This window comes from Equus caballus, chromosome 10 (genome assembly GCF_041296265.1).
Source record: "Equus caballus isolate H_3958 breed thoroughbred chromosome 10, TB-T2T, whole genome shotgun sequence".
Classification (NCBI taxonomy): Eukaryota; Metazoa; Chordata; class Mammalia; order Perissodactyla; family Equidae; genus Equus; species Equus caballus.
The window spans coordinates 24,315,430-24,340,357 of record NC_091693.1 but is presented as its reverse complement, the minus strand read 5'-3'; the positions used below and the strand labels follow the sequence as shown (position 1 = coordinate 24,340,357).

General features: G+C 44.2%; 1 protein-coding gene across 14 annotated transcripts; it reads right to left on the bottom strand.

Annotated features, from left to right (window-relative positions):
* Positions 1-14,731: 14,731 nt before the first annotated feature.
* LOC100054321 (leukocyte immunoglobulin-like receptor subfamily B member 3) lies at positions 14,732-22,627 on the bottom strand. Of its 14 annotated transcripts, none has more exons than XM_005596524.4 (13): positions 22,511-22,622; positions 22,314-22,349; positions 21,838-22,122; positions 21,387-21,689; positions 20,868-21,164; positions 20,318-20,620; positions 19,955-20,005; positions 19,154-19,273; positions 18,766-18,841; positions 18,645-18,682; positions 18,357-18,409; positions 17,398-17,556; positions 14,732-17,318 (listed from the first exon to the last, which is right to left on the bottom strand). In XM_005596524.4, exons 1-13 carry the CDS (start codon positions 22,542-22,544, stop codon positions 17,175-17,177), a joined length of 1,899 nt encoding a protein of 632 aa, XP_005596581.1. In that variant the 5' UTR covers positions 22,545-22,622; the 3' UTR covers positions 14,732-17,174. The 14 variants fall into 14 exon arrangements, 12 of the variants coding, with proteins under 12 accessions (XP_005596581.1, XP_070079438.1, XP_023506183.1 ...); XM_023650415.2 differs by having other exon boundaries at positions 16,367-17,318; positions 18,615-18,682; positions 22,511-22,623; XM_070223333.1 differs by having other exon boundaries at positions 16,367-17,318; positions 17,398-17,553; positions 18,615-18,682; positions 22,511-22,623.
* Positions 22,628-24,928: the final 2,301 nt, after the last annotated feature.

The window sequence follows — 24,928 nt, the reverse complement described above, 5'->3', positions numbered from 1 at the left end:
TTCATATGCTTGATGTCCATTTGTATATATTCCTTGTAGAAATGTCTATTCAAACCATTGGACTACTTTTTAATTGGGTCATTTTTTTTGGTGGTTGTGTTAAAAATGATTTCTATATATTGTGGATACTAGACCCTTATTAGATATATGATTTGAAAATATCTTTTCCAGTTTTGTAGGTTGTTTTTTACACTCTTGATATATATTTTAAAATCTGATGATGTTCAATGAGTCTTTTTTTCTTTGCTGCTGCTTCTTTTTTGTCATATCTAAAAAACTATTGTCAAGTCCAAGATTATGAAGATTGACTCTATGTTTTTCTCTAAGAATTTTTAAATTTTAACTCTTAAGTTGATCCATTTTGAGATAATTTGTGCATAAGAAGTGTCCAGCTATTTTCTTTTACCTGTGGATATCCAGCTTTCCCCATACAATTTGTTGACGAGACCATTCTTTCACCATTGAGTGGTATTGTCACCTTTGTCAAAAGTCAACTGCTCATATGTATGGGTTTACGTCTCATCTTTCCATTTTATTTCATGCAGCTATATGTCTGTCCTCACGCTAAAACCACACTGTTTTGATTACTGGGTCTTTGCAGTAAGTTTGAGATCAGGAAGTGTGAGTTCTACAGTTTTGCTCTTCTTTTTCAAGATTTTTTGGGTCTTTTGCAATTATCTTGGATTAGAGAAAAGGCTTTTTCATTTCTGCAGAAATGGCCTTTGTTATTTTGAAAGGGATTGAATTCATTTTACAGATTGCCTTGGAGAGTATTGTTATCTTTACAATGATAAATCTTCCAAGTCATGATCCTGGAATGTCTTTCCATTGATTTAGGCCTTTTCAAATTTCCTTCAGCAGATTAAAAAAGTAATATTATAGTGTATAAGTGTTGCATCTCCTTTGATAAATTTATTCCTCTGTACATTTTCTTTTGGGTGCTCATATGAATTGAATTGTGTAGCCTACAATAATATGTTGGAGTCCTCAGTGCCAGTACCTGTTACTGTGACCTTTTTGGAAATAGGGCCTTTGCAGATGTAATCAATTTAAGATAAGATCTTAATGAATTAGGATGGGCCCTAATCCAGGATTTCCATTGTCCTTATCGGAAGCAGAGAATAGGCATATAAGGAGTACATCATGTGAAGACAGGGATACATGAGGAGATGTCAGCCATGTGAAGATGGAGGCGGAGATTGAAGTCATGCTACCACAAGTCTAGGGGTGCCTGGGGCCAACAGAGCTAAGAAGAAGCAAGGGATGATTGTTGCCTGGAGCCCACATAGTGAGCAGGGACTTTCTGACTCTTTGATTGTGGACTACTAGTCTCCAGAATTGTTAGAGAATAAATTTGTTTTAATCCATCTGGTTTATGGTAACGTTATGACAGTCCTAGGAAAGTAGTAGGAGGTGGAAATGTTTATAGTGTTTTCAAGACTGGGGTTTGGTATTTGGCATCCCGGCCTCATTCATGGGTCTTCCACTCTCTGGTTCTGTGACTCTGAACATGGTGTAGCATCTCTGAACCTCGATCTTCTCATCGTGTAAATGTGAATGAGATTCGTAATTTTCTCATGAGGTTTACATGAGGACCAAATTATTTATTACATTGAGAACTTCACAGAACTGCATGCCACCTTGTTATCCGAAGGCTACTGACCATGATTATAGATATATTTTTATGGGGATACCATGAGATTCAGTAGCACCATGATCCGTGTTTGTCCTTACAGTAGTGTGAGGGGGCCGGGTAAAGATGGAATCCATGTGGGAACACATACCCATGTCCAGCCAGAGGATAGAAGCTGGTGGTGGAGGAGCAGGCTATGAAGGCCCCTGACCTGTTAACACCACCTTCAGGGGCATTCTCTGTTGGGGGAATTTGTAAAGCCTGCAGTCGCTGTGCACATGCAGTGATTGGGAACTGCTACCTTGTTCTGGGATCTCAATGTGCCTGGTTATTCTGGAGTTCAGAGCATCCCTCTTCTCCAGGCATGGATCGGCACATTCTCACTGCTGTGGAAACAATGCTGAAAAATCTTGGATCTTGGTGCAGGGAGATCCCTGGAGGAAAAGGGAGCCTCTCCCCAAGCGGCCCCAGTTTTCTCCGTTTTCCAAAGAAAAGTGTAAGAGAACTACTGTTTGTGGGGCCTCATTTATTTCAGGGCCTGTCAGTGGAGGTTTTCTTCTGTTGGGATCCTTTCTAACACTTAAATATCATCTGCACTTTAAAGATGACAGCACAAAGGCTTAGGGATATTGTGTCTGTTCTTCAAGGTCAAATCTCCAGTAAGTTTCCGTGTGGGAATGGAATCCAGAGCACCCTGACCCCAGAGTTCAGCACCTCCTTACACAGCTGCCTTCCTTGAAATTAGAGAGATTGGGGGTGAGACAAAGACTAGCACCATGAAGCTGGGAGTTAGGGTCTGCCAGGTACTCAGGATAATGCCTGGGTAGGACTGAGTTTGGAAGCAGTGAGCTGGAATGGGCAGGAGATAGGAGACAAACCTATTTGTAAACCGATGGTAGTACTAAACCAAGGTGTTTTAGGCAAATTAATTCATGACCCTGAGATCATCTTTACAAAGGAGGAGATGACTCCCACCTAATAGTTATATGGTGAAGACTCAGTGATGGAATGTATGCATTATCCAGCCCAGGTCCTGGCACCCAGGAAGCACTCAGAAAATGCTGGTCAGTACCACAGTGTGCAATAACTGGATTCCCCATTGCGCTATCCAGGTCAGGCCTCATGAGTGGTGAGCTGTGAATCGGACAGGTCTCCGAACTGAGTTAATGTTCTTCTGTCATCATCTTGACATTTGAACAAGAGCCCTGCATTTTCATTTTGTATTGCTACCCAAAAGTTACGTAGTTGTTCTTGCTTTCATCATTTTTTTTGTATTTGATTGGTTCATTTTGGTTTGCCAACTTTTTCTCATGTTTCAGCTGAGCAAAGTGGAAAACCTTGGATCTGGGAAGTGAAAGAGAGACAAAATTTACACAAATGAAAGAGGAAGGCAGCAGGGGGGGATACAGGCTTGATTTACGTCAAATTGCAGTGTGTGTAAAAGAAACTTTTTGTTCATTTTTTCTGTTTACAATAAATGCATTTACTCATCCAATCAGACAAAGTTTATCTACAAGCATCAACCATTTTCACACAATATATCAATCATGAAAACTAAAATATGTGCTTAATTGACATAGACTCTGTTCCTGATCCTTACTAGTCTTGGGGATGTGATGGACATCAAATAATTAATTACAAAATATATGTAATCATCAAATATGACACATGTGGAATAAATCACTGGAGATTAGAGATTAGATAATAGAGGATCCTAACTAGTCTGAGCATCATGGAAGGTCAACCTTGAGGAGGTAAACTGAGAGGAGAGAGCTCAGAGACGTGGAGGAGTCTTAGCTGAACTGGACAGGAATAATGAGAATTCCTGGAAAAAGAAAGCAGATAGATAAAGGTCGCCATTTGAAAGGGATCATGGCTGCTGAGCTCCATGGGGACCATATTGTCGTAGAATCAGGTCTGGGCTGATTTTCCTGGAGTCCACATCACTTCCATTCCAGGAAACACAAGGTGGGCATATGAGGACCCAGGCACTGCCCCAGGTCACCTTGTCTGGTTCAAGGCACATGAGGGGAGTAAACAGAACCATATAGAACAGATTCACAGAACATGGCACATGAGAACCTCTGACATAGGTTTTCTGCAGAAAATGGGAGCTGCTTCCCTCCCATGATCTCCATATGATTCCTGCTCATTGAAGTCCAATAAAAAAGCAGACATTATGATTGTAGTTGAGTCTGGAACAAACCCCAGAGATGTGACCCCAAACCACTACCTGACGGAGTTAAACCTCATCTCTGAAATCACCCCCAAGTCCATATTTAGTGGTTTCATCTGAATTCATATTCTTGGGCCATTACAGTTTCAGGTATTCACAAGAACCACTTCAAATTCTCAACAGGATATGGTCTAGGACTGGCAAAAGTGTTTGTTCAGAGACCCAGTTTCTCACCTGAAATGTGGCTCATTGTCTGACTAGATTCAGGTGAGAGTGATCAGGCAGGTGGAGGTCATGTTTTGAGAAAAACTCAATGCAACATGGGAAGTATTTGCTATAAGAAACCAACAGCCGCTTTGTTAGGAATTAGACACTAGTGTAGGATGTGGCTCTCACCACCCTACTTCAACCCCACCCCACTAAACTGTATGGAAAATAAAGAGAATCTGTAGAGTAGAAATGCAATGTCTACCATAAATGACAAGTATACTCATGGATCATCAAAGGAAAGTCCAGAAGAAGGTTACCTGTATTCCAGAAGATTCTATGGTCTCCAACTTGACCAAAATCATCTAACCTGACCTTATTTGTAACCACCATCATGGACTTGATGGAACTCTTTTCTCTCCTTTATTCATACAGTTTAGCTTAAGTATATACTCTGAAATAATGCATGATATTTGCTTTTTAACATTAGGTAAGTGGGATAATCTTAAAGACATGGTTTATATAATCTTCTTACATGTATTCACTATCATGTATGAAGACGGATACGCATGACCACTGGAATTTTAGTTTGTTCATTTTCACAGACAAATAACATTTCATATTTTCTGAAGAACATAAAATTCTCTCTTTTTGGTGCGTGTAGTCTTAAAATGGTTTTTACTAATATGAATAACTCTCTTGTCAATGTTCTTGTGAATGGGTCCTGGTGCATATGTACACATTTTGTCTAAGATATATACTTAAAGATCATAGCTGCATGTCTCCTACCTTAACTAGATAAATATCATCTACTCCCTAAATTGATGGATGTACTTTGCACTCCTACAAATAGTGAATTAGAATTCTGTGTGCTAACTATTGTCTCCTACAACTGATATTACCATTTTTCTCTTTGCATCTCTCCTGAATGTGCTGGAGTTTTGGCCTTGTGGTTTCACTGAAACTGTGCCCCAACATCGAGGTAGGAATAACCATTATGCACAAAACACAAGGAAACTCAGGTGCATGTTGATGTATCAGAGTGGAATTCAAGGTGTCCTGTTTGTGTAGACTGTTTTGTAAAATCAATTCTGCACATCACTTCCCAACTCTACAATAGGGACCACATATTGACATCTTGAAGTTGGCTGTGAAGAGAGTATATACAACAGGGAAACTGAAAAAGGCCTTGAATTAGTCTATTTAACAATGGGTTTTTCAAGAGCAGTAAGAACCTTGCTATCACTTCAGACAGTAATGTCTTGATTCCAAGTGATGATATCTTTTTTCTTCTCCCCAAAGCCTCTCAGTACATAGTTGTATATTCCAGTTGTAGGTCCTTCTGCTTGAGCTAGGTGGGATGCAGCCTCAGCATGGCTTGATGAGCAGTTCTAGATCCGCGCCCAGGATCCAAACCAGCAAAACCCTGGGCCGCGAAGTGGAGGACACAGACTTAAACACTCAGCCACGGGGCCAGCCCCAATATTTCTGAAGAAATTACAGAGATAGCATCTGATGAAAGTTAAAGTGGTCTTGGAGTCCCGAGAGGGCATCAGGGCTTCCTTCTGGATTTACCTCTTTCAGCCTGGATCCTTATTATGGCAATTTATTGACTTATTAAAAGAGACTGCATGCTCTGAATGAAGAGATGGAGACTCCTTAATATCCATCAAGATATGTGGCAATTATAAATTTAATTATATATCATTTAAATTAAATATATGTATATTTAATGTATATATTAAATATTTGTAAATTAAATACATATATATTACATGAATGTGTAACACAACATGAAAGAGTAAGGAGGTGTGGACCCGCATCTGCCATGTGGGATATATGCTGATTTCACAGAAGTGGGAAAAGCTAAGAACCCATCAAAATAACTCAGCAGTGGTTGATAAGGAATGTTGCACAGTCTAATGGCAGAAGAGTCCAGACATTGTCCCTGCACATGAACAATGATTCCTCCACCTCGCAATGACCTATAGACAGTTCACACAGCATATGCTCCAGATGTTCTTCTGGAACCTCCTGGGCACACAGGATTTATTTTCAAGGCTCTGCCACTATGAATAATGCATCAGTCTCTCTTATTTTTACCTCTTGGCCTCATGTTGGGGTCTTCTCAGGCTGTGTCAAGCTTGAAATAGCAGAATACTGAGGACAAACAGGATCAAACTGGCCACGCTCATTCGGATGAGATCCTCCACTGTGTAGTCTTGGGGATGTGAGACTAGGAAATATGGACAGAAAGGTCACAGAGGTCAGGACAGAGCAAAGTCGCCCCAGGATCCCTGGATGTCCACCCAGGCTCCTGCATCACCTTGAACAGGACATGACCTTCTGCACCTTCCCCATAACTGAGAATTTCTTCTACTCACCGCTCTTGGAGTCTTATTTGTTTTGTGATGGGCTGATGGTGTCAGCTGCTTCCGGGAATCATGAAAAATTTGGGATGGATGAGAAGTTGATGTGACTGAAGCCTTTTCCCTGGTCTCTGTGTTCTTATAATTCCCTGTTTCTCATGACATAACTGTTATGCAGTCCCTTCATGAACACTTTCTCTGCTGTGGAAGGATTCCCTCTGTTCTTGTTGGATTCTTTCAGTCTCCCTTTGTTTTTGAATTTAGAGCCCGCTTCCGAGTCACTTTGGAATAGAGTTTGAATGTACCCCAAGACTTCAGGACTGTCGAAATAAAGCGGTCTCCTAACACAGAAATAATTGAATTCTTGTATGCTCTCTGTTCATTCTGGGATATGAACCATGTAAGCTAACTTTTCCAGATACAAGAGCTTCTAATTATTCTTTCACTTTGTATTCTATGTAGGAATATTGATAAGAAACAAGCAAAAAAGGTAAATGATAAAATAAAATATTTATAAGGACACAAGGACAAATTACACATATCTATAGATGTACAACAGTCTCTAAAAATTGGACAAAATCAATACCAAGGAATACCAGGTAACCCTGAGGGTGAGGAAAGAGATACTAAACATGAGTTCTTATGAGAGAAGTTTAAGAGAATGACCAGATCTGGCTGAGAACCTGCTGCTCATGGAAACTGGGCAGAGATCTTACCTTTCTTCTTTCCTCTCATGCAATGACAGTGGTTCCTGGTGGGGACAGAACATGCTGAGGATGGACAGAAGTTCCTAGAGGAGAATTTATGGACCTTCCTCCACAGAAATTCACTGGCAGAGAACTTCAGAACTAGTTGAACGTTTTGAAATCCAGGATAGGATTTTACTTTTGAGAGATGAGAGAATAATGTTTCAGATATGGATAGAATTTTATAAATGTCTCAGCCGAGGAGGCTGAGAGAACTCAACTTCAGGTTATAAGTTCTATTGAATCCCCCAGCTTCCTCGACCTGAAAATGAGGGGCTATCTTTACTCTCCTCTTTCAAAGGTGCCATGATGACTCTTATTGAGCCCTAGAAATCAGCACACGAACAGAGATGGAGTCTACTCTTTTCCCCCACCTCAGCTGAGGGTCTTCCCCTTCATACATTTCCTCTCATGCTGACCACTTAGATCCCCTCCTGATGCCAGCAAAGAGCCTGGATGGGCTGAGAGGGAGGGTGCGGCCTACATTCCTGAGGAAGGAGGAAACAGTATCAAAGAGAGGGAGACTGTCAGCCCACATGCCCCAGGTGTAGACTGTGAGGGCTGAGGTCCCCTAAAACCACACTTCATTCCCTTTTGCCTGTGAGGAGGAGTCCATAGTGGGGAGAGAAGCAGAATCCTCCCTTTTCTCTGTCACCCCAAGAAGCAGGGGTCATTCCACTCTGACTTGCCATTCCAGCTGGTGTGATGTGGATACCAATATAGCCCTGCAGTGTGTGCACTTGTGGGTTCAATGGAGAAACTGGTATTATTTCTGGAGTCCTGTGGGGCCTCTGTATCCCAGAGTTTAGAACCCCTCTCTTTATACAGATGGTAGACATTATCTTTCAGAAACCCCTGATACCAGCCAATAACAGGGCTTCCTGTGGTGACCACAGGGCCTGAGTCAGCCAGGTGGAGAGCTTGTGTGGGGCTTCTGGAAAGGAATCAGACTTGAAGTTTCAGGGGAACCCTTCTCCCCCCAGCTTCCCCAGTTGTCAGTCTAAGGGCCCTCTGAGACTGACAACCATGAGCGCAGACCCTTGGATCTCCCCCAAGCTACCTGGGGGGGGGTTATTGGGCTGAACCTGGAGGACTGATGGAGGATTTGCCCACATGGGCCTGGTGTCATGGGCCCCAAAACAGCCATGGCAGAGAGTTCCTTAAGACAGCATGCCCCCTAACACACACATAGAAGCTACAGGCCTAGTCTGGGCCCCTGAGGGCTGGGGTCATATGTGATACTTAGCACATCTGTTGTCCTCCAGAAGTTCTGCCCTCACTGAGCATCCTGAGTCCTGGGATCTCAGAAGCTAGGACCTGGGAGGGGAGGGGACCTATCCCTCCTCTTTTCCCCAAAACTCACAAGGCTGAGAAGGACAGTGAGGGTTGGGGTCCTGCCACTTCCTCTCATGGTCCTCAGATACGCATATATATAACTTATAGAATCCACATAGGCTGGAAGGACAGACAGATGCAAGGTGTGTGACAAAGTCTAGGCTCCATGAGACACATCACAGGGTCCTCATCTGTGGTCTCACAGGAAGGGGAACAGTCCCTGTCAGGGCTTCGCTCTGCTCTCCCTGAGATGAGACTCAGAAGACAGCATGTTCTGGGGACTTTTCAGACCAGATCTGAGACTCATCAAATCCCACACACTCTGCCTCCACTTCATGCCAAACCCAAATACAGAGAGTGACACTCGTCCCAGAGAATGAGGCTTGAAGAGGGCAGGAGAGGAGCCAGCACAATTTCTGTTCCAAATCTGACTCTGCCTTTTATAGAACCTGTGGGATCTGAGGTAAGTCACTTCTCTTCAATGAGATTCCATAAATGCAAATTGTTAACTATAGGCACATAGTTGTACAGCAGAACTCTAGAATTTATTAGTCTCACATAACTGAAACTCTTGTCTAGAAGGGGAATTTCTAGGTCATATGGCAATTCTGGGTTTAACTCTTTTAGGAACTTTCAAATTGCTTTCCACTCTGGCTGAACTATTCCGCATTCCCCACAACAGCATACGTAGGTTCAGATTTTGCCACATCCTTTTCGACATTTACTATGTTTTTTCAAATCATGGCCTGTCTAGCAGGCATGAAGTCTTATCTCATTGTGGTTTTATTTGCATTTCCCTAAAGACTAATGAGTGGGCTGTCTTTCTTGTTTTCTGTTCATTTGTATTTCTTTTTTTGTAGAAATGTATAACCAACTCCTTTGAGTAGTTCTTAATTGGCTTGTTCTTTGCTGTTGAGTAAAGGTATTCTTTATATGTTGTGGATACTAGATGCTTAATAGATATATGATTTGCAATTATTTTTTCCAAATTCTTGAGTTGTCTTTCATACTCTTGATCAGGTTTTTAAACACATGTACATTGTAAATTTTCAAGAAGTTCAATTCACATAGTTTTCTTTTCTTTTGCTGCTTGCCCTTTCAGTGTCATATCTAAAAATCTATTGTCAAGACCAAGTTTATGAAGATTTATTCTATGTTATTCTCTAAGAGTTTATAATTTTAGCTCTTATATTGAGAGCTATTGTGATCAGGATTGAATTGATCCTGTAAATTCCCTTGGAGAGTGTTGGCATCTTGACAGTGTTAAATCTTGCAAGCCGTGATCCTTGAATGTCTCTCTGTTGTTGTAGGTCTTAAAATTTTCTTCGCCAGATTTAAAAAGAAAAGTAGTGTATAAGTATTGCACCACCTGTAATAAATTCATTCCTCTTTATATTTTCCCTTGGATACTGTTATGAGTTTAATTATGTCACCTAAAATGATAGGCTGAAGTCCTCAGCCCCCGTACATATGACTTTTTTGGATATAGGGTCTTTGCAGATGTAATCAAGTTAAGAGATGCTCATACTGAATTATGGTGATTCCTCATTCAATATTTCAGATGTCCTTTTAAGAAGAAGAGAAGAGACACATAGGAAGGAATGCCATGTGAAGACAGAGACACACAAGGAGATGTCAGGCATGTGAAGATGGAGGTGGAGACTGGAGTTATGCTACCCAAACCTAGGAGAGCCTGGGCCCAACAGAAGCTAAGAAGAAGCGGGGAAGGATATTTCCTTCAAACCAATGAAATGAGCATGGCTTTCCTGTACATTAATTGCAGATTTTTAGTATCCAGAATTGTAAGAGAATAAATTTCTGTTGTTTTAATCTACGTGGTTTGTGGTAGTTTGTCATGACAGCCCCAGGAAACTAATACAAGGTAGAAATGTGTAGTATTTTCAAGGCTGGGCTCTAGCCTCTAGAATTATGGCTTATTCTTGGATCTTCCACTTTTTGGTTCTGAAACTCTGAGCTGCTGCATGTTCTCTGAACTTTAACTTCCTCAATTTGAGAATGTGGATGATATTAGTAACATCCTTCTAATATTTACGAGAAGTTCAAATTATTTATTGCATTTAAAAGTTTTCATAAGTACATGTCTCCTTGTTATCTGAAGGGTAGCAAACATTATTATAGAGATATTTCTATGGGGACACTGTGATACTCAGCAGCTCTGTGACCCAGGTCTAGTCCATACAGCACCATATGGGGACTGGGTACAGATGGGCTCCACTTGGAGACAAAGGCCTGTGTTTGGACTAAGGACAAAAGCAGAGAGTAAGAGAGTGGGCTTTGAAGGCCCCTGACCTGTCACCATCACCCAAGGGACTCCTTCCGTTGGGAACATTTGCAATGCCTGCTGTCATTGTGCATGTTCAGTGATTGGAGACTGCTATGTTTTTCTGGTATCTCAATGTGCCCGGTCATCCTGGAACTCAGAGCATCCCTCATTTCCAGGTATAGAGGGTCACATGCTCATTGCTGTGAGAACAAGTCTGGCAAACTTGGCCTCTAGGTGCAGGGCGAGCCCTGGAGGGATTGGGAGTCTCTTTTCAAGGGGTCTAACTTTGCTCTCTTTTCCAGAAGGAAGCTCTATAAGTGAAGGAACTACTGTTTTGGGGGTATCTTTATTGCAGAGCCTGTCATTGGAGCTTTTCCTTCTGTTGGAACCTCTCTACTACTCAAACATTATCTCCCCTTTTGATGCCGCCACCAAAGCTTAGGGATACTGGGTCTGTTCTTCAAGTTCAAGCTTCCAGCAACTTTCTATCTGTGAATGGAATCCATATCACCATGACTCAGGGTTTGGCACCCCCTGAACATAGCTTCCTTCCTTGAAATTATAGAGACTTTCAGAGAAACACAGACCAGAACTATGAAGCTGCGGGGTGGGGGAACTTCCAGATACTAAGCACAATGCTTGGGTAGGACCAAGTTAGGAGGAGTGATCAGGAATGCACAGGAACTAGGAAACAAAACTACAAGTAAGATGGTGGTTGCTCTAATCCGGTGTGTTTTAGATAAATTACTTCATGAGCCTGAGATCATCCTTACAAAGGAGAAGATGACCCCAAGCTAATAATTATGTGGTGACTACTCGGTGATGTAATGTGTGCAGCACCCAGCCAAAGTCCTGGCACCCAGGAGGCAATCAGAAAATGCTGGTCTGTAACACAGTGTGCTGTAATCGAGTCACCCACTGCTTTATGGGGACCTGGCTTCATGGGTGGTGACCTGCACAACCAGACAGGGCTCCAAACTGGGTTAATGTTCTGCTGTCAGCATCTTGACATATGAACATGGGGCCTTGCATTTTCATTTTACACAGTGCCCCATCAGTTATGTAGTTAATTCCACTTGTACGGTTTTGCTTTCTATTTGATTGCCTCATTTTGGTTCATCAACTTTTGGCTATGTCTCAGATGCGTGGATTGGAAAATGAGGAATCCTGGACAAGGAAAGTAAGAGAGGGACTGAATTTACAGAAATTAAAAGAGAAGTCAGCAGGGGTGGATGCTGGCTTGATTTATTGAATATTGGAGTGTGTGTGTGTTTGTGTGTCCATGTGTATGAAATAAGTGATTTTTTCTGTTTTCGTTTACACTCATACACCCATTCAGTGAAATTTTATCTACAAATGTCAACTATATTTCACACAATGTGCTAAGTATGAAAATTAAAATATGTGCTTAACTGACAAGGATCCTTTTCTCTGATCCATACTTGTCTTGGGGATGTGATGGACATCAAATAACTAATCACAAACTGTATGTAATTATACACTATGACGTGTATTATGCGGAATAAGTTCTTGATGGTTGGAGATTAGATAATAGAGGATCCTAACTAACAGGTAGTCATCCTGCAACCTGTGTCCTGGTTGTGTTGGGTCCTTCTGGGGAAGCGGTGATCCAAGGCATGAGCAGAGGTTAGCCCAGACATGGTGGTGGCATCCTCTCCCAGAAAGACCTGAACTGTTCTCAGAATTGAGAGCAGTCCGGAGAAGCCTGGGCCTTGTCACACAAGATCTTGAGCACTATGCAAGTATTTTGGATTTTATCTTTAAGGCAATGGGAAGATTTCAAGAAACAGACGTTATGAACAGGTTTCTGTGTTAGAATGACTACCACCATGTAGAAATGTAATGCAGGAAGTCTCTATTGATAATAAAACTCCAACATTACTCTGGTCCTTGGATGGTGTGTTGATCAGTATTTTAAGTCATTTATGTGGTTTCCCTTGAGCAAAATTATAACACAAAATATATTTAAAGTTGAATGGAATGAAACAGGATGGCTTCTTGTTCCCTCAGCTTGGAAAGGAGCCAGCTAGGTGCAGACTGGCTGAGGGAGCAGCCCAAGGAAGGCAGAGAATTGTTAAATAGCTCAGTTTGCGTGTGTGTTTGTGGATGTATGTGGTTAACTATGATGAGTTTGGTTAAGGAGGAAAGTTGTGTTTGCTGAGGCTGCTGAGTTTGGTTCAGGCCTGATCACTGTCAATCTTGAACATCAGGTGGTTCAATTTGAATCTTTCTTGAAGATGGAATCTGTTGGAAGGGTTTTGAGCAGGGCAGGATCAGACCAGACAGGGTTATTAGAAGAGTCCTTTGGAGGCAGAGAGGGGAATGAACTGGAGAAAGGAGTGGGGGCCTGGATTGCAGGACCAGGAAGGAGGCTGATGTGATGACACAGATGAGATGTCCTGAGTCTTGCAATAGATAAGGGATATTGTTAGGAAGGACACAAGGGGTGTGGTGGTGTGAATTTGATGATTGGATGTGAAGTGCAAGAGAGTGAGGAACTGAGGGCTGTTCCACTCTCTGCCTTGGTACCTGGAGCAGCCAGTGGGGCCCTCACAGGCAGGATGACCCTGGGGGAGAAGGAGGCGTGGGGAGATGCTTAGAATACTGACTACCATTACTCAGAAGAAAGCATGGCCCTCCCTCCTGAGCCAGGATTGTGGATTTTTTACCCATAAACACTTCCCTTGACTGACTTTCTTGTTTCTATGAGTTTCTATCTTTTTATTTATTGCCTTCCTTCAAAACCTCTGAGTCATTTCTGCCTCCTCAGTGCCACTTCCTCTCCTGGGCAGAACTCTCCATCTCATAATGTGAGTTCTTTCCCCAAGAACTGGGCGAGAGCATGGGTTGGAGGCCAAAAATACTTTAAAAAGTTAACAGACTCAGGGGTGTACAAGAAAATTTATACCATTGATCTCCCAGCAAAAGGAGATGATATTAACAAAGAAAAAATATTTGAAGAAATATGTAGTTGACCATTTCAGAGATTTGTTGAAAGTCACAAAAATATACGTTTGAGATGTTCAGCAAAAGAAAATAGGATAAGCTTTAAAAACCATGCCAACACACATTGTAACCATAATCAAATTTTTGAAAACCAAAGGAAAAAAAGGTTGAAAGCATCCATAGAAACATGCCATGAAACGCTCAGAGGAAAAATGACTTGAACGATTACAGATTTCACATCAGAAACCATCAAGGTCTGAAGATATTAAAATTATGAGAGACAAGAAGAGACAACCAGGAATTTTTCTGGATGTATTCTTCAGGAATGGAAGTAAGATAAAGTGATTCTGAGGGGAAGGAAGATTGAGAGAATTTGTTGCCAGTAGATCTGCTCTAAAAGATATAAGGTAAGTTCTTCAGGCAGAAAGAAAATTATTCTCAAGGGAAATTTGAAAATTCAAGCATAAATGAAGAGCAAAAGACGATAAATATCCAAGTAAATGTAACAGCATATTTTTCTCCTCTTAAGATCTTTAAAACGTGTTTGACTGTTGAAAGCAAAACTGATAACATTGTCTGGTAGAGTTTTAATGTGTGAAGATGAAACACAGAATAACTACAGCACAAAGCGGTGAGGGTGGAAGGACCTATACATGTAAAGACTCCTAGATTTCTCTTGAAAAGGTAAAATGTTAACACTCTGTGGACTCTGTGAAATTAGACGTGAAATTATAATACCTGCAACAGCCACTGAAGAAACAACATGCAAAGAGTTTCAGTTAGACAACCGATAGATAAATTAAAATGGAATACTAAAAAGTATTCCAAAAAGCCAAAAGAGGCAGGAAAGGGAAAACTGAAGAACAAACAATAGAGGGAACAAGCAGAAAAGAAACAATACAATGGTAAACCCAAAAAAGAACCTTCAATAATTACATTAAATATAAACGGTGCAAGTGCAATTAAATGGCAGAGATTGTAGGGTTGGAATAACAACAAGTATGACCAACTCTATTCAGTCTGCCAGAGGTTCACTTTAATACAACGATGTACATGGTTTAAAAGTGAAGGGATAAATATATTATGCAAACATTAATTAAAAGAGCTTAAGTGGCTGCCTAAGTTTCCCATTGCTGCTGTAACAAGTTATCACAAACTTAGTGGATTTAAACAACACAAATTTATCATCTTACTGTTCTTGAGGATGAATCAAAAAAATCAGTCACTGGGCAAAGTTGGGGTATCAGCAGGGGTGGTTGATTTTGGGGGATCTGCCATGAGAATCAGTTTCCTGGCCTTTTCCATCTTGCAGAGACTGCCTGTAGTGCTTGGCTCCTGAGCCCTTCCTTCCATCACTGCAACCTCTTGACTCTGTCATCGCATTTCCTACTGCTGACTCTGATCCTCTTGTCTCGCTCTTACTGGCTCATTATTGTCAGGTGGAGGCTACAGTCCAGGTCCCCCATGTGGCTCCCTTGACACCCGCTCTGTCACTCCTGGGGTCCTAACAGTCTTAGCCCATCTGCTGTCTTTTCTCCACTGTTTGGAGTGTTCTCATGTTCCTTGTATATACGAGGTCCAGGAGTTTTATTGTGCCTTATGGGTGGTTAGGGAGACATACTGCTACTTCCTCCTGGTCCAAAACTGGATGTCTGAAATGCTGCTGATTTTTTTTATATATTGATGATGTATCCAGTGACATTGGATCAATCCTCTTCAAATTAATTAATGGATGTTCATATTATTTTGGATTCTCCATGTACGAAATTTTGTAATCCATGAGTAATATGCTTTAATTCCATCTGTTCAGTGGATATCATGGTTTTTCTTTGCTTTATTTATTTGGTTGATTCTTACAGTTGTGCTGAATAGAAGAGGCCATAGTGAATATTCTTGTCTCATTCTCAATCGCAAGTGGAAAGATTTCAAGATTTTACCTGCAAAAATTATTCCTATTGTAGATTTTTAAAGATGTTTCAATAAATGATAGGAAATTCCCTTTTGCTGACGAGGAGGTTTTTTCCATTATAAATGGTGAGGTATTTTATCAGAAGTTTTGAATCTGATGCTATTATCATTTTTATATTAATCATTTTATGTTTGAAATGTATTGATTGATTTGTTTTTTTTTAAAAAAATTGGCACCTGAGCTAACATCTGTTGTCAATCTTTTTTTTTTTTTCCTTCTTCTTCTTCCCAAAGCTGCCCAGTATATAGTTGTTTATTCTAATTGTGAATGCCTCTGGTTGTGCTAAATGATTTGAATATGAAACGAATCATGAATTTCTGAAAAAAACATACCAGCATGGTCATGATATATCGTCCATTTTATATATCACTTAGTGTTGTTTGAGAATATTTTGTTTAGGAATCTACAGCTAAGATGCTGTGAGAGAGCCTCCGGGGATTTTCCCATTTTGCAGTTTCCTTGTCAGGTTTTCATATCAGCTTTTTTTCTCACCTGATAAAATGTGTTGTGATAAATATTGCTTCCTTCACTATTTTTGAAAGAAGTTTAAGTTTGTTATGTGTATATATGTATGTGTGTCCATGTGTGTTTGTGTGTGTATCCAGGTGTGTGTATGTGTGTATTTCATAAGTGCATAAGTGTTCAGAAGCATTCACCAGTGAAGCTTTCCAGACTCAGAGTTCACTTTTTGGGAAAATTTTAATTAGAGATTCAACATATTTAATATATAAGATAATTCGGATTTTCTACTTACTTTTATGTCCATCATTTTGGTAAATTGTATTTTTGAGCATTTTGTCCATTTCTTCTGCATTTTCTAATACAATGACATAAAATTGATCATAATTATCTGTTATCTACTGAACGTCTGTAGGATCTGTAATGCTATCCTGATGATGTAATGTGTGTCTTCTCTCTTTTGTCCTTGAGTGCTGTGACTAGGATTTATAAGTGTGATTAATGTTTTCAAAGATGAGGTTTCTTGGCTTTATTGATTTTTCTCTATTTTTTAATTTTCCCTCTTTAGTAGCTAATGCTGTCTCTATTATTTCCCTCTTTCTACCTTCATTGGGAATAATTTGCTATTCTTTTTCTAAAGTCTTGGTGTGATAGCTTAGTTCATTGATTTTTTAATCCTTTTCTAATATTCATCTGTGATTCTTAATTTTCCCATTTTGTAGGTTTAATGTGAAATATTTACATAATCATTCAATTTAAAACAGGGTCTCATTTCTGTTTTGGATTTCTCGTTTCTCTCATGGATTAATGAGAAGTCTGCTGCTTTGTTCCCCAAATGCAAGGATATCAGTTATCATGACAGCAGAATCAGGTGAGTCCCAAAGAGTCCCAGAAGCTCCTGGTGGTCCATGTTAGGAGCCCAGGCTGGCAGGGGGTCATTAGCTGAGTGTCCACTGGGGACAGATCTTGTGCCTTCTGGGGTCTCTGCAGTCTGCCTCCCTGGAATGTGGGGTCCAGGTCCTTCATGGGCTAGTGGATGGCCAGAGCAGCGTACAGACTGGGCTCTGCTGGGGCCTTCTCTGACTGGGAGGAAAGGGGTGTCATCTCTTGTCTGAGGGTCAAGTGGTTCAGTTGGACGTAGGTCACATCCTGGGGGGCTTCAGATGCAGCAGCCTGGAGCAGGGGGAGAGGAGGGTATAGGTATGTGGCTGGTGTGGGGGAAGCCTGGGGTCCAGGAAAGGATGGGACCCACCTGTCTGTCCCTCTGTCTGTCGTCTTCGTCCTGTCTATCTTTCATGTCCAGTGACTTCCCTGATAGGGGGAAAGGAGAGATGGCCACTCCCCACCTTGATCTTGAGTGGCTCACTTGGACATCCATCACTCCCTGGGCATCTTCATCCTTGGGATCCTGCTGGAGGGAGAGAGTGGGCTAGAAACACTGTCTCCTAGATCTCTCAACTGACGTCCTTCAATCAATTGTCTACACTGCTGCCAGAGTGAGATCACTTTCCTGATGGAATCTTCAGGGACTTCCTAAGCTTTGCACATCTGGATGCTTCCTATAGCATCCAGATGTCCTGATTCTTATCCTAACATGCTATTTCTCACTTATTTGGCTCCAGTCACGCAGGCCATCTTCCTGAAAAAGCATGTTGCTGTATCAGGACCCTTGAACCTGCTGTTCCTTCTACCCCTCCAAGCATTCTATCCCCTTTCCTTACTTATTTTCCTTAACATCATTGTGCACTCTAGGACCATGCCCACATATTTTCATGTCGTCTCTCACCCACGAGGTGAGCTCAAGGATTGTGGAGAAAGTTTTTCTCACTGTTGTAGATGCAGCACCTGAATGGAGCCAGGTAAACAGTGAGCTCCCTGTGCACACGGTTGGGTGAATGAAAGAAGGGGAACCTAGGGGACTTGTGGGTGACTCACTAATTCATGCATCCTCTTGGGACCTGGGGGTGAGTCCAACAACCAGAAGGCCAGACAGAGGATGAGGAATCAAGAAAGGAGACCATGTAGGAGGGGTCACGAGGTCATAGAAACCAGGAGGAGTGAAGTCACAGCAGGACAACCCAGGTGCCCGAGAGGAGAGGTCAGTGTGGGACGCTGCTGAGAGCCGGGTGACGTGAGGACAGCAAGGTGTCCCATGGATTAAGTTTGGCAACAGGAAGCTACCTGGTGGCCTGGACAGGGCAGGGGTCTCACCTGATGGTGAAGCTCCACTCCCTCCTCAGGCTGTGTGTCCTTCACGGCAGCATCTGCTGGGGCAGAACAAGGGGTGTGTCTCTTGTCAGGATTCCCTGAGGTCTCTCAGGGCTGCAGGCCCCTCTGCTCCCAGATGGGCCACTGAGGTCCAGGGGTGTGGAGATGGCCCGAGTCACTCAGAATTCAGTCTTTCTCACCCCGAATCCCCAGACCCTCCCAGCCTATCTCCCCATGGCCCACTGAAATCTCTGTCCCCACCCCCAGGGAGATCCCTCCTCTTCCTCTCACAGAGGGCCTCTTCCTGGGCATCAGCAGCTGGGCTGGAGCTGGGGGAGGAGACGGGAGTGTTAGGGGCAGAGAGGGGGCTGAGGGCGGGGTGGGAGTCTGCGGTCTTCAGGGCAGGAATTACCTGATCTGCAGGCCTCTGTCCTTGGGATCTGGGTCTGCAGCCCCTGAAGGAAGCTGGAGATCAGCCTGTCTCTGGGCTGGGTCAAGACGGACAGAGTCTCAGCCCTGGGAGGTGATGACCACCCGCCCTCCACATGTGATTCAAGAGGAAAGAAGGAAACCTTGACACATACTTGTCTGTATGTTTCAATGTTTCATGAAATTGAAAAGGTGGAAGAGTATCTTAAATGTGTATGTGTGCTGTATCAAGTGTTTCTATAGTATTTTGTGATTTGAGATTCTAGAAAAGTCTTTTTCTAGGCTGACTTTCCCGTTTATTTGGTTTCCCTCTGGCTAGTGCCCTAAGCCCACCTGCTCCTTTGACCCAGGTCACCCTGTTCCCTACTCACCTGATGTCCTGAGTTTGCCCTGACGCTGGCGTTGAAGGAGGAGGAAGAGGAGGAGGGAGAGTAGCAGCAGGATGAAGGCCACGGAGATCCCGATCACAGCCTTCAGGTACCACTTGAGATCTTGGGCACCAGTGATGTCAAGAATGAGTGACTGATGCTATTTAATTGAGTGCCTACTGTGTGCCAGGCGTGTGCTGGGGTTTGTGCATTCATCTCCTCTAACTCCCAACAATCAACCACAACATAGGGCTTCCACTCCCACCCACTCATTTCACAGATGAGGAAACTGTGGCACCAAGAGGTAAATCAAACATCTTGGAAAACCCAGCCTGAAGTGGCAGAGCTAGGACCAGAATTCAAAGGTGCTGATTCCAGACCTTGTACTTTCCATTCCATCTGAGCACCCTGAGGTGAAGGGAAAGGGCCTGAATGCCCCAGACCCTTGTCCTGCCCCTCTCCTACCCATACAATTTCACTGCACACCTGACTCCACTGGGAAAAGTAAATCCTCAGGGCCTCCTGTGGATCAGGATGGAGGTGAGGGGGGCTTCTTCTCCCCACTTCAGCCAGGATGCCCCTCCCCCAGGCTGGACCCCAACATCTCCCTCTGCCGTGACTGCCCCACTCACCATCCACCCAGCCTAACAGCCCTGGAGCCCGGTGGATCCCCCATCTCTGCCTGACTCCCAGCCCCCTGCAGACAAGCTGTGCTGAGAGAGGAACTAGGAGTCAGGTCAGCTGAGTCTCAAGACAAGCCTGGAGAAACTGTGAACTCTCTGGACAGAGGCCCCTGTGACTCACCAGATGTTAAGTTGAGCCCTGTGACTGGGGGGTTTTGGTCCCCAGAGGGTCCTGTGAGAAAGGACAAGAGGACATGAGGGTGTGCAGGTTCTCCAGAGACCCTGTCTCTGTCCACACTCTTCTCTTGCATCTGCCCTGTGGTCCCCGGGTCTCTCCCTCTGCCCACCTGGAGGATTCTGGAGATGAGGATGTGGGAACGGGCTGGCATGAGAGAGCCTTCTTTCCCTACTACACTCTGAAGGGCAGATCCCTCTCTGGGCGCCCCTTCCTCAGAGCCCCCTCACTCCCATCCCAGTCCAAAGCTTTCTGGGGACAGGGCCTTGAGCTGAGTGACTCAGAAAGGACAAGGTCAGGGCCCCTCACCTGAGACCACGAGTTCCAGGGGATCACTGGGGTGTGACAACAGGTGGCCAGCAGTGCTGTATGAGCTATAACACCTGTAGGTCCCCCCGTGGGCTGAGGTCACAGGACTCATGGAGAATCGGGCCTGGTACTGCTGAGCTTGGTACTTTGATCTAAGACGCAGTGGGGGATCCATTGCCCCCTCCTTGGACAGAAGGAAAGTGTCCCTCGGGCTCCATGTCTGACACAGCAGGGTCACGTTCTCTCCTGAGGCCACTGTGGGGCCTGGTTGCATCGAGAGGGATGGTTTGTCAAGCAGTTCTCCTAGAGAGATTAAGTGTCGGTGAAGGGCTGCACTTTGTTATGAACTAAGTCCCCAGGCCTTCCTTTGAGGACTCTCATCATCTCTGTCTGTTTTTTTTCTTAGTCTTTCCCTACCCATCCCATCTCTCTGTCTCCATCACTCTCTGGGAACCCCACATCCTTCTTTCCAGCATCACCAACTGGAGCTTTCCCCCTGGAAGAGTCTGTGCAGAGTCTGGGTCCCTGATGGAATCCACTGGCTCCTCACCTGCCACCAGGATGTCCAGGGGGTCGCTGGCGGCTGACCACTTGGAGGAGAGCTTGTGTCCACCATAGCATCTGTACTGGCCCCCATGGGACCAGCTCACAGGGCCCAGGGGAAAACCAGCCTGAGAGCGTCCATTCTGGGACTGTTGGCTAAGGTGCTGGGGAAGGTCATGTCCCCCCTCCTTGGACAGAGCAAATCTGTCATAGCTGACATCAGAGAGACACTGGAGGGTCAAGTTCTGTCCAGAGGTCACGATAGGGCCCTGCTGGCTCAGGAGGGAGGGCTTCCCAGACACACCTGAGAGAAAAACCTCATGTAGATTGTCAGGGCTGATTCCTCCCATAAACCCCCTTTTCCATCCTGGACCTCAGGCCTCACTATCTCTCACCTTGTGTGTCTCTGCTCCAGGTGACACCCCTGCTGCCCTCACCCCACCCTCTCATCTGGGGCTATCCTTGGAGTATAGACCCCTGTCTGTTGCCTTAAAATATGGATTGGGCAAGGGTAGGACGTCCTCACCTGGAACCAGGAACTCCAGGGGGTCACTGGGGCGTGAGCACACCTGGGGTTTGTTCCTGTCACAGCCATAGCACCTGAATGTCCACCTGTGGCTTGGGGTGACAAAGCCCACAGGAAACAGAGCATGGGATTGCCCATTGGGCTTTGGCTGTGAGTCCAGGGTCCAGGAGGGTTTGTGTTCTCCTTCCTTAGTCAGAATGAACCTGTCAAATCCCAGCCATGAGCCACACTGTAGGGCCACTTTCGCTCCTGAGGTCACCACAGGGCTCGGCAGGGCTGAGAGGGTGGGTTTGCTGTAGATTCCTAGGAGAGGAGGAGGCAGCGTGTTAAATGGGGCTCACAACTCCCTCCTATCCCCCACAGCTGGTCTGAGATAGGGGACACATCCCTGAGACCAGACCCCCATCCTGAGGGTAGACCCTAGGGCTGGGACCCCTGAGCGTCCTCTTACCTGTCACCACCAGCTCCAGGTTATCACTATGCTCTGACCAGCCAGTGGGGCTGATATAGTAACAGACATATCTCCCTGCATATTGCTCTGCCATGTATGGGATGGAGAGCCTGACCTTTTCCTTCAGCTCTAGTGGTTGCTGTCTGTCCCAGAGCACTGAGACTCCCTCTCTATACAGTAGATACTCCCGGGCTTCCAAGGTCCCCTGACACCAGATGGTCACGGGCTTCCCCCTGGGTATCACAGAGCCTGGCTCAGCCCAGATGGTGGGTTTGTGGAGGGTCCCTGGAAGGAAGTCAGAAGCTGGGTCACAACACATTCCCCACGCCACCCTGAGTTCCCCAGTTCCCACAAGACCATCCCAGACAGTCCCCATCTCTCAGCCCAGAAGTGCTGTTCTCCCTCCCCAGCTCCTGGAAGTTGTCTCTTGTCTCCAGTGAGGACCTGGGATCTGGGACACCAGGGAACAGACTCACCTGCCTGCACTGGGGTCCTCAGTCCCACACTCAACCCTGGAAGAGAGTTCCCTGTGAGAGATTTGCCCCTGAAGCTGAGCAGAACACCTCCTCCCCATGAGCCTCCTGAGTCCTGAGGTCCCCTGACAGACCAGGTCCTGGCTGTGGGGTGGGTCCCTCTAAGACTGGGGCTTCCCTTCCTCCTCCTCAAATCTCACCAATGCAGAAGAGAGCTATGAGGGCAGAAGTCATGGTGTCTCCTCTGGGTTCCTCTGGTATGCTGGCAGAGGAGACCAGGGTACCCGGAAGGAAAGACAGATGCACGAGTTGTGAACACTCAGAGACTGGTCCTCCCAGTCATGGGGTTGTCATGTCAGCAGCCCCACAAGAAGAGGAAGTGCCCCTCCCAAGGCCTGGGGCTGATGTTGTACCAGGCTCTCTGGAGACATTTTAAATAGAAATGGTGTCTCCCCTGATCTACATTGTCCGCCTGATCTGGACTCATCTTACCAAGGGACAAGACTTCACAGCAGACACACCCAGTGTCTTCCTGAAATGCCCCTTCCAGGTAAAGGTGACCCAGGGTCCATCATTCCTTTTCAGATCCTCCCCCATGAGGTATCCTTCATCCTCAGCCCACACATCAGAATATCCCTGTGGGGTCCTCACCATGGACACTGATCATCCAGGCCCAGATGCTGCATGGAAGATGCAGGTTCTTGCTGCCTGCAGAGCTCAGATCAGCAGAGACACACGCTCAATGTCTAATTGTACAGTTATGGTCAAGGTCATTGTGAGAATGAGCACAAAGGAGAAATACAGTGAAATAAGGGAAGGAAACATCACTCCTCTCATGGCCCAAGAGTGTGGGCTTTCGTTCTATCACAGCCCAATTCACAGACTTTTATTTTTTTTGCAACAACATCCAGCCCCATCTTCCTGGAAACAAACCTCTGAATCATTCTTACCTCCTCAAACCCCTTGTTTCCTTGGGCAATATCGCCTCCTCATCCTGTAGTCCTGTCTTCAGCTTCAGGGATCAATGAGTGGGTCAGTGCTCCGATTTTGGGACAGAGATGATTTTTATTTAAATATTTCTCCAACATGCACAGCCCATTTGATGTTGAGCTTTAATGTCCAGTCTCTGAGCCTTGGTATCCTCATTGGCAGCATATTGTCATGAACTCCACTCCTCAGAGTGTTTTTTGGCCAGTGGTGTTGGGTTCATGAGAGGGATAAATCAATTTCAAGGCCAGGTTAAGACATGGCTGGGTTGGACCAGGAAGGAATCATGGATTCAGACTCCACAGTCAAGTGGATGATTGCTGTTCCCACCCAAGATCTCTCTTCTGCTCTTAACGCTGATAAATGTAAATTACAATATTTCTGAAATACGTAGCCACTCACAAATGCAAAAAAGATAAACAAAGTTCCAAAGATGGAGAGGGAACCATAGCAAAGCATAGAGAAGAAAGCTGAATGGCCACTGGTGCCTGAGACCATCAAGGAGTCCTGGTGGGGAGGTCATCTGTGTGGACGCAGAAAGTGATCCCAGGTTCTCACAAGAAGGGAAGGGTCAGGGCTCCAGGTGAAGGTTGGAAGCTGTGGCTCCCCCTTCTCTATGTTTCTAGGTGGGCACTGAAATATCTTCCCACTGCCCAGAGCCCGTGGTCAGCACTGAGCAATCTCCACTGTGTGGCCTGAAACAGATTGAATCCAGTATTTTCAGTCCTAGGCATCTGGCCCACATGTGAATGTGAGGCTCCCATTGGGCCATCCCTGCCAGGCACAACCCTGAGCAGGTGCTAAGTTTGAGAGACTGGATGCCATGGGGCAGGAGCAGCTTCAACAGTTCCCCATTGCCAACCTGAATCCAGGACAGCCCTGGGAAAACCCTCTCTGGAAGATCAGGTGTGTGGGAGCAGAGCCTTCTAAGAAGAATGGACAGTCGGGTTGTCCTAATCATGATGAACATGCTGTGAGAAACAAGCTACTGATTAATGGGATTGTCATATGCAAGAAATAGGGTCAATAGGAAAATAGGAGAGTAATTTTAAATTGTGAGTTTAAATATCTGTAACATAAAGGGAGAAATTGAATTTTTGATGCAATAACACGGATCGTTTTCATAGAATAAGAAACTATTTTAATGAGTAAGAAATTTTAGAGATGAGAAATCCAGTAGAATTAAGACATTAAAAAAATTCATCCCTCATGGACAAGGCAGCTTAAGGCCAATTATGAAAATGGAATGTAATAATGAGGGAATTTTACAGAATGCCATGCAGAGAGACAAGACATGGAAATTTAAGATTCAAGGGTAACAGAATGAGGAGGACCAATGTCATAATTTTTGTAAGTGTCAGGGGAAAGAAGGGAAATGATGTCTAGCAAGAGCTCAAGAGATAAAGAATTGAACTTTTTACAGAGATGAGGAAAGACTAAGTGCTAGGAGGCATATAATTAAAAATGACATTTTTGTCTTGACCCTTTAGGTAAATGAAGAAAGTGAAGGTAGATTTAAATATATATATATATCTTACACTGAATTGTACACTTTAAAATGGTCAATTTTCTTTTACGTGAATTTCAACTCAAAAGAAAAATTTGAGGAGGACTGTCCTGGAGCCCTATGA

Bases quoted from the DNA above. Each gene is read 5' to 3' on its own strand.
- LOC100054321 (XM_023650415.2), bottom strand. From the start codon at position 22,544: ATGACTTCTGCCCTCATAGCTCTCTTCTGCATTG. The intron at 19,274-19,954 runs GTGAGTCACAGG...CTGGTGCCCAAG, and splicing joins AGGGCTCAACTTAACATCTG to ATCTCAAGTGGTACCTGAAG. The intron at 18,842-19,153 runs GTGAGTAGGGAA...GTCTTGACCCAG, and splicing joins GGGCAAACTCAGGACATCAG to CCCAGAGACAGGCTGATCTC.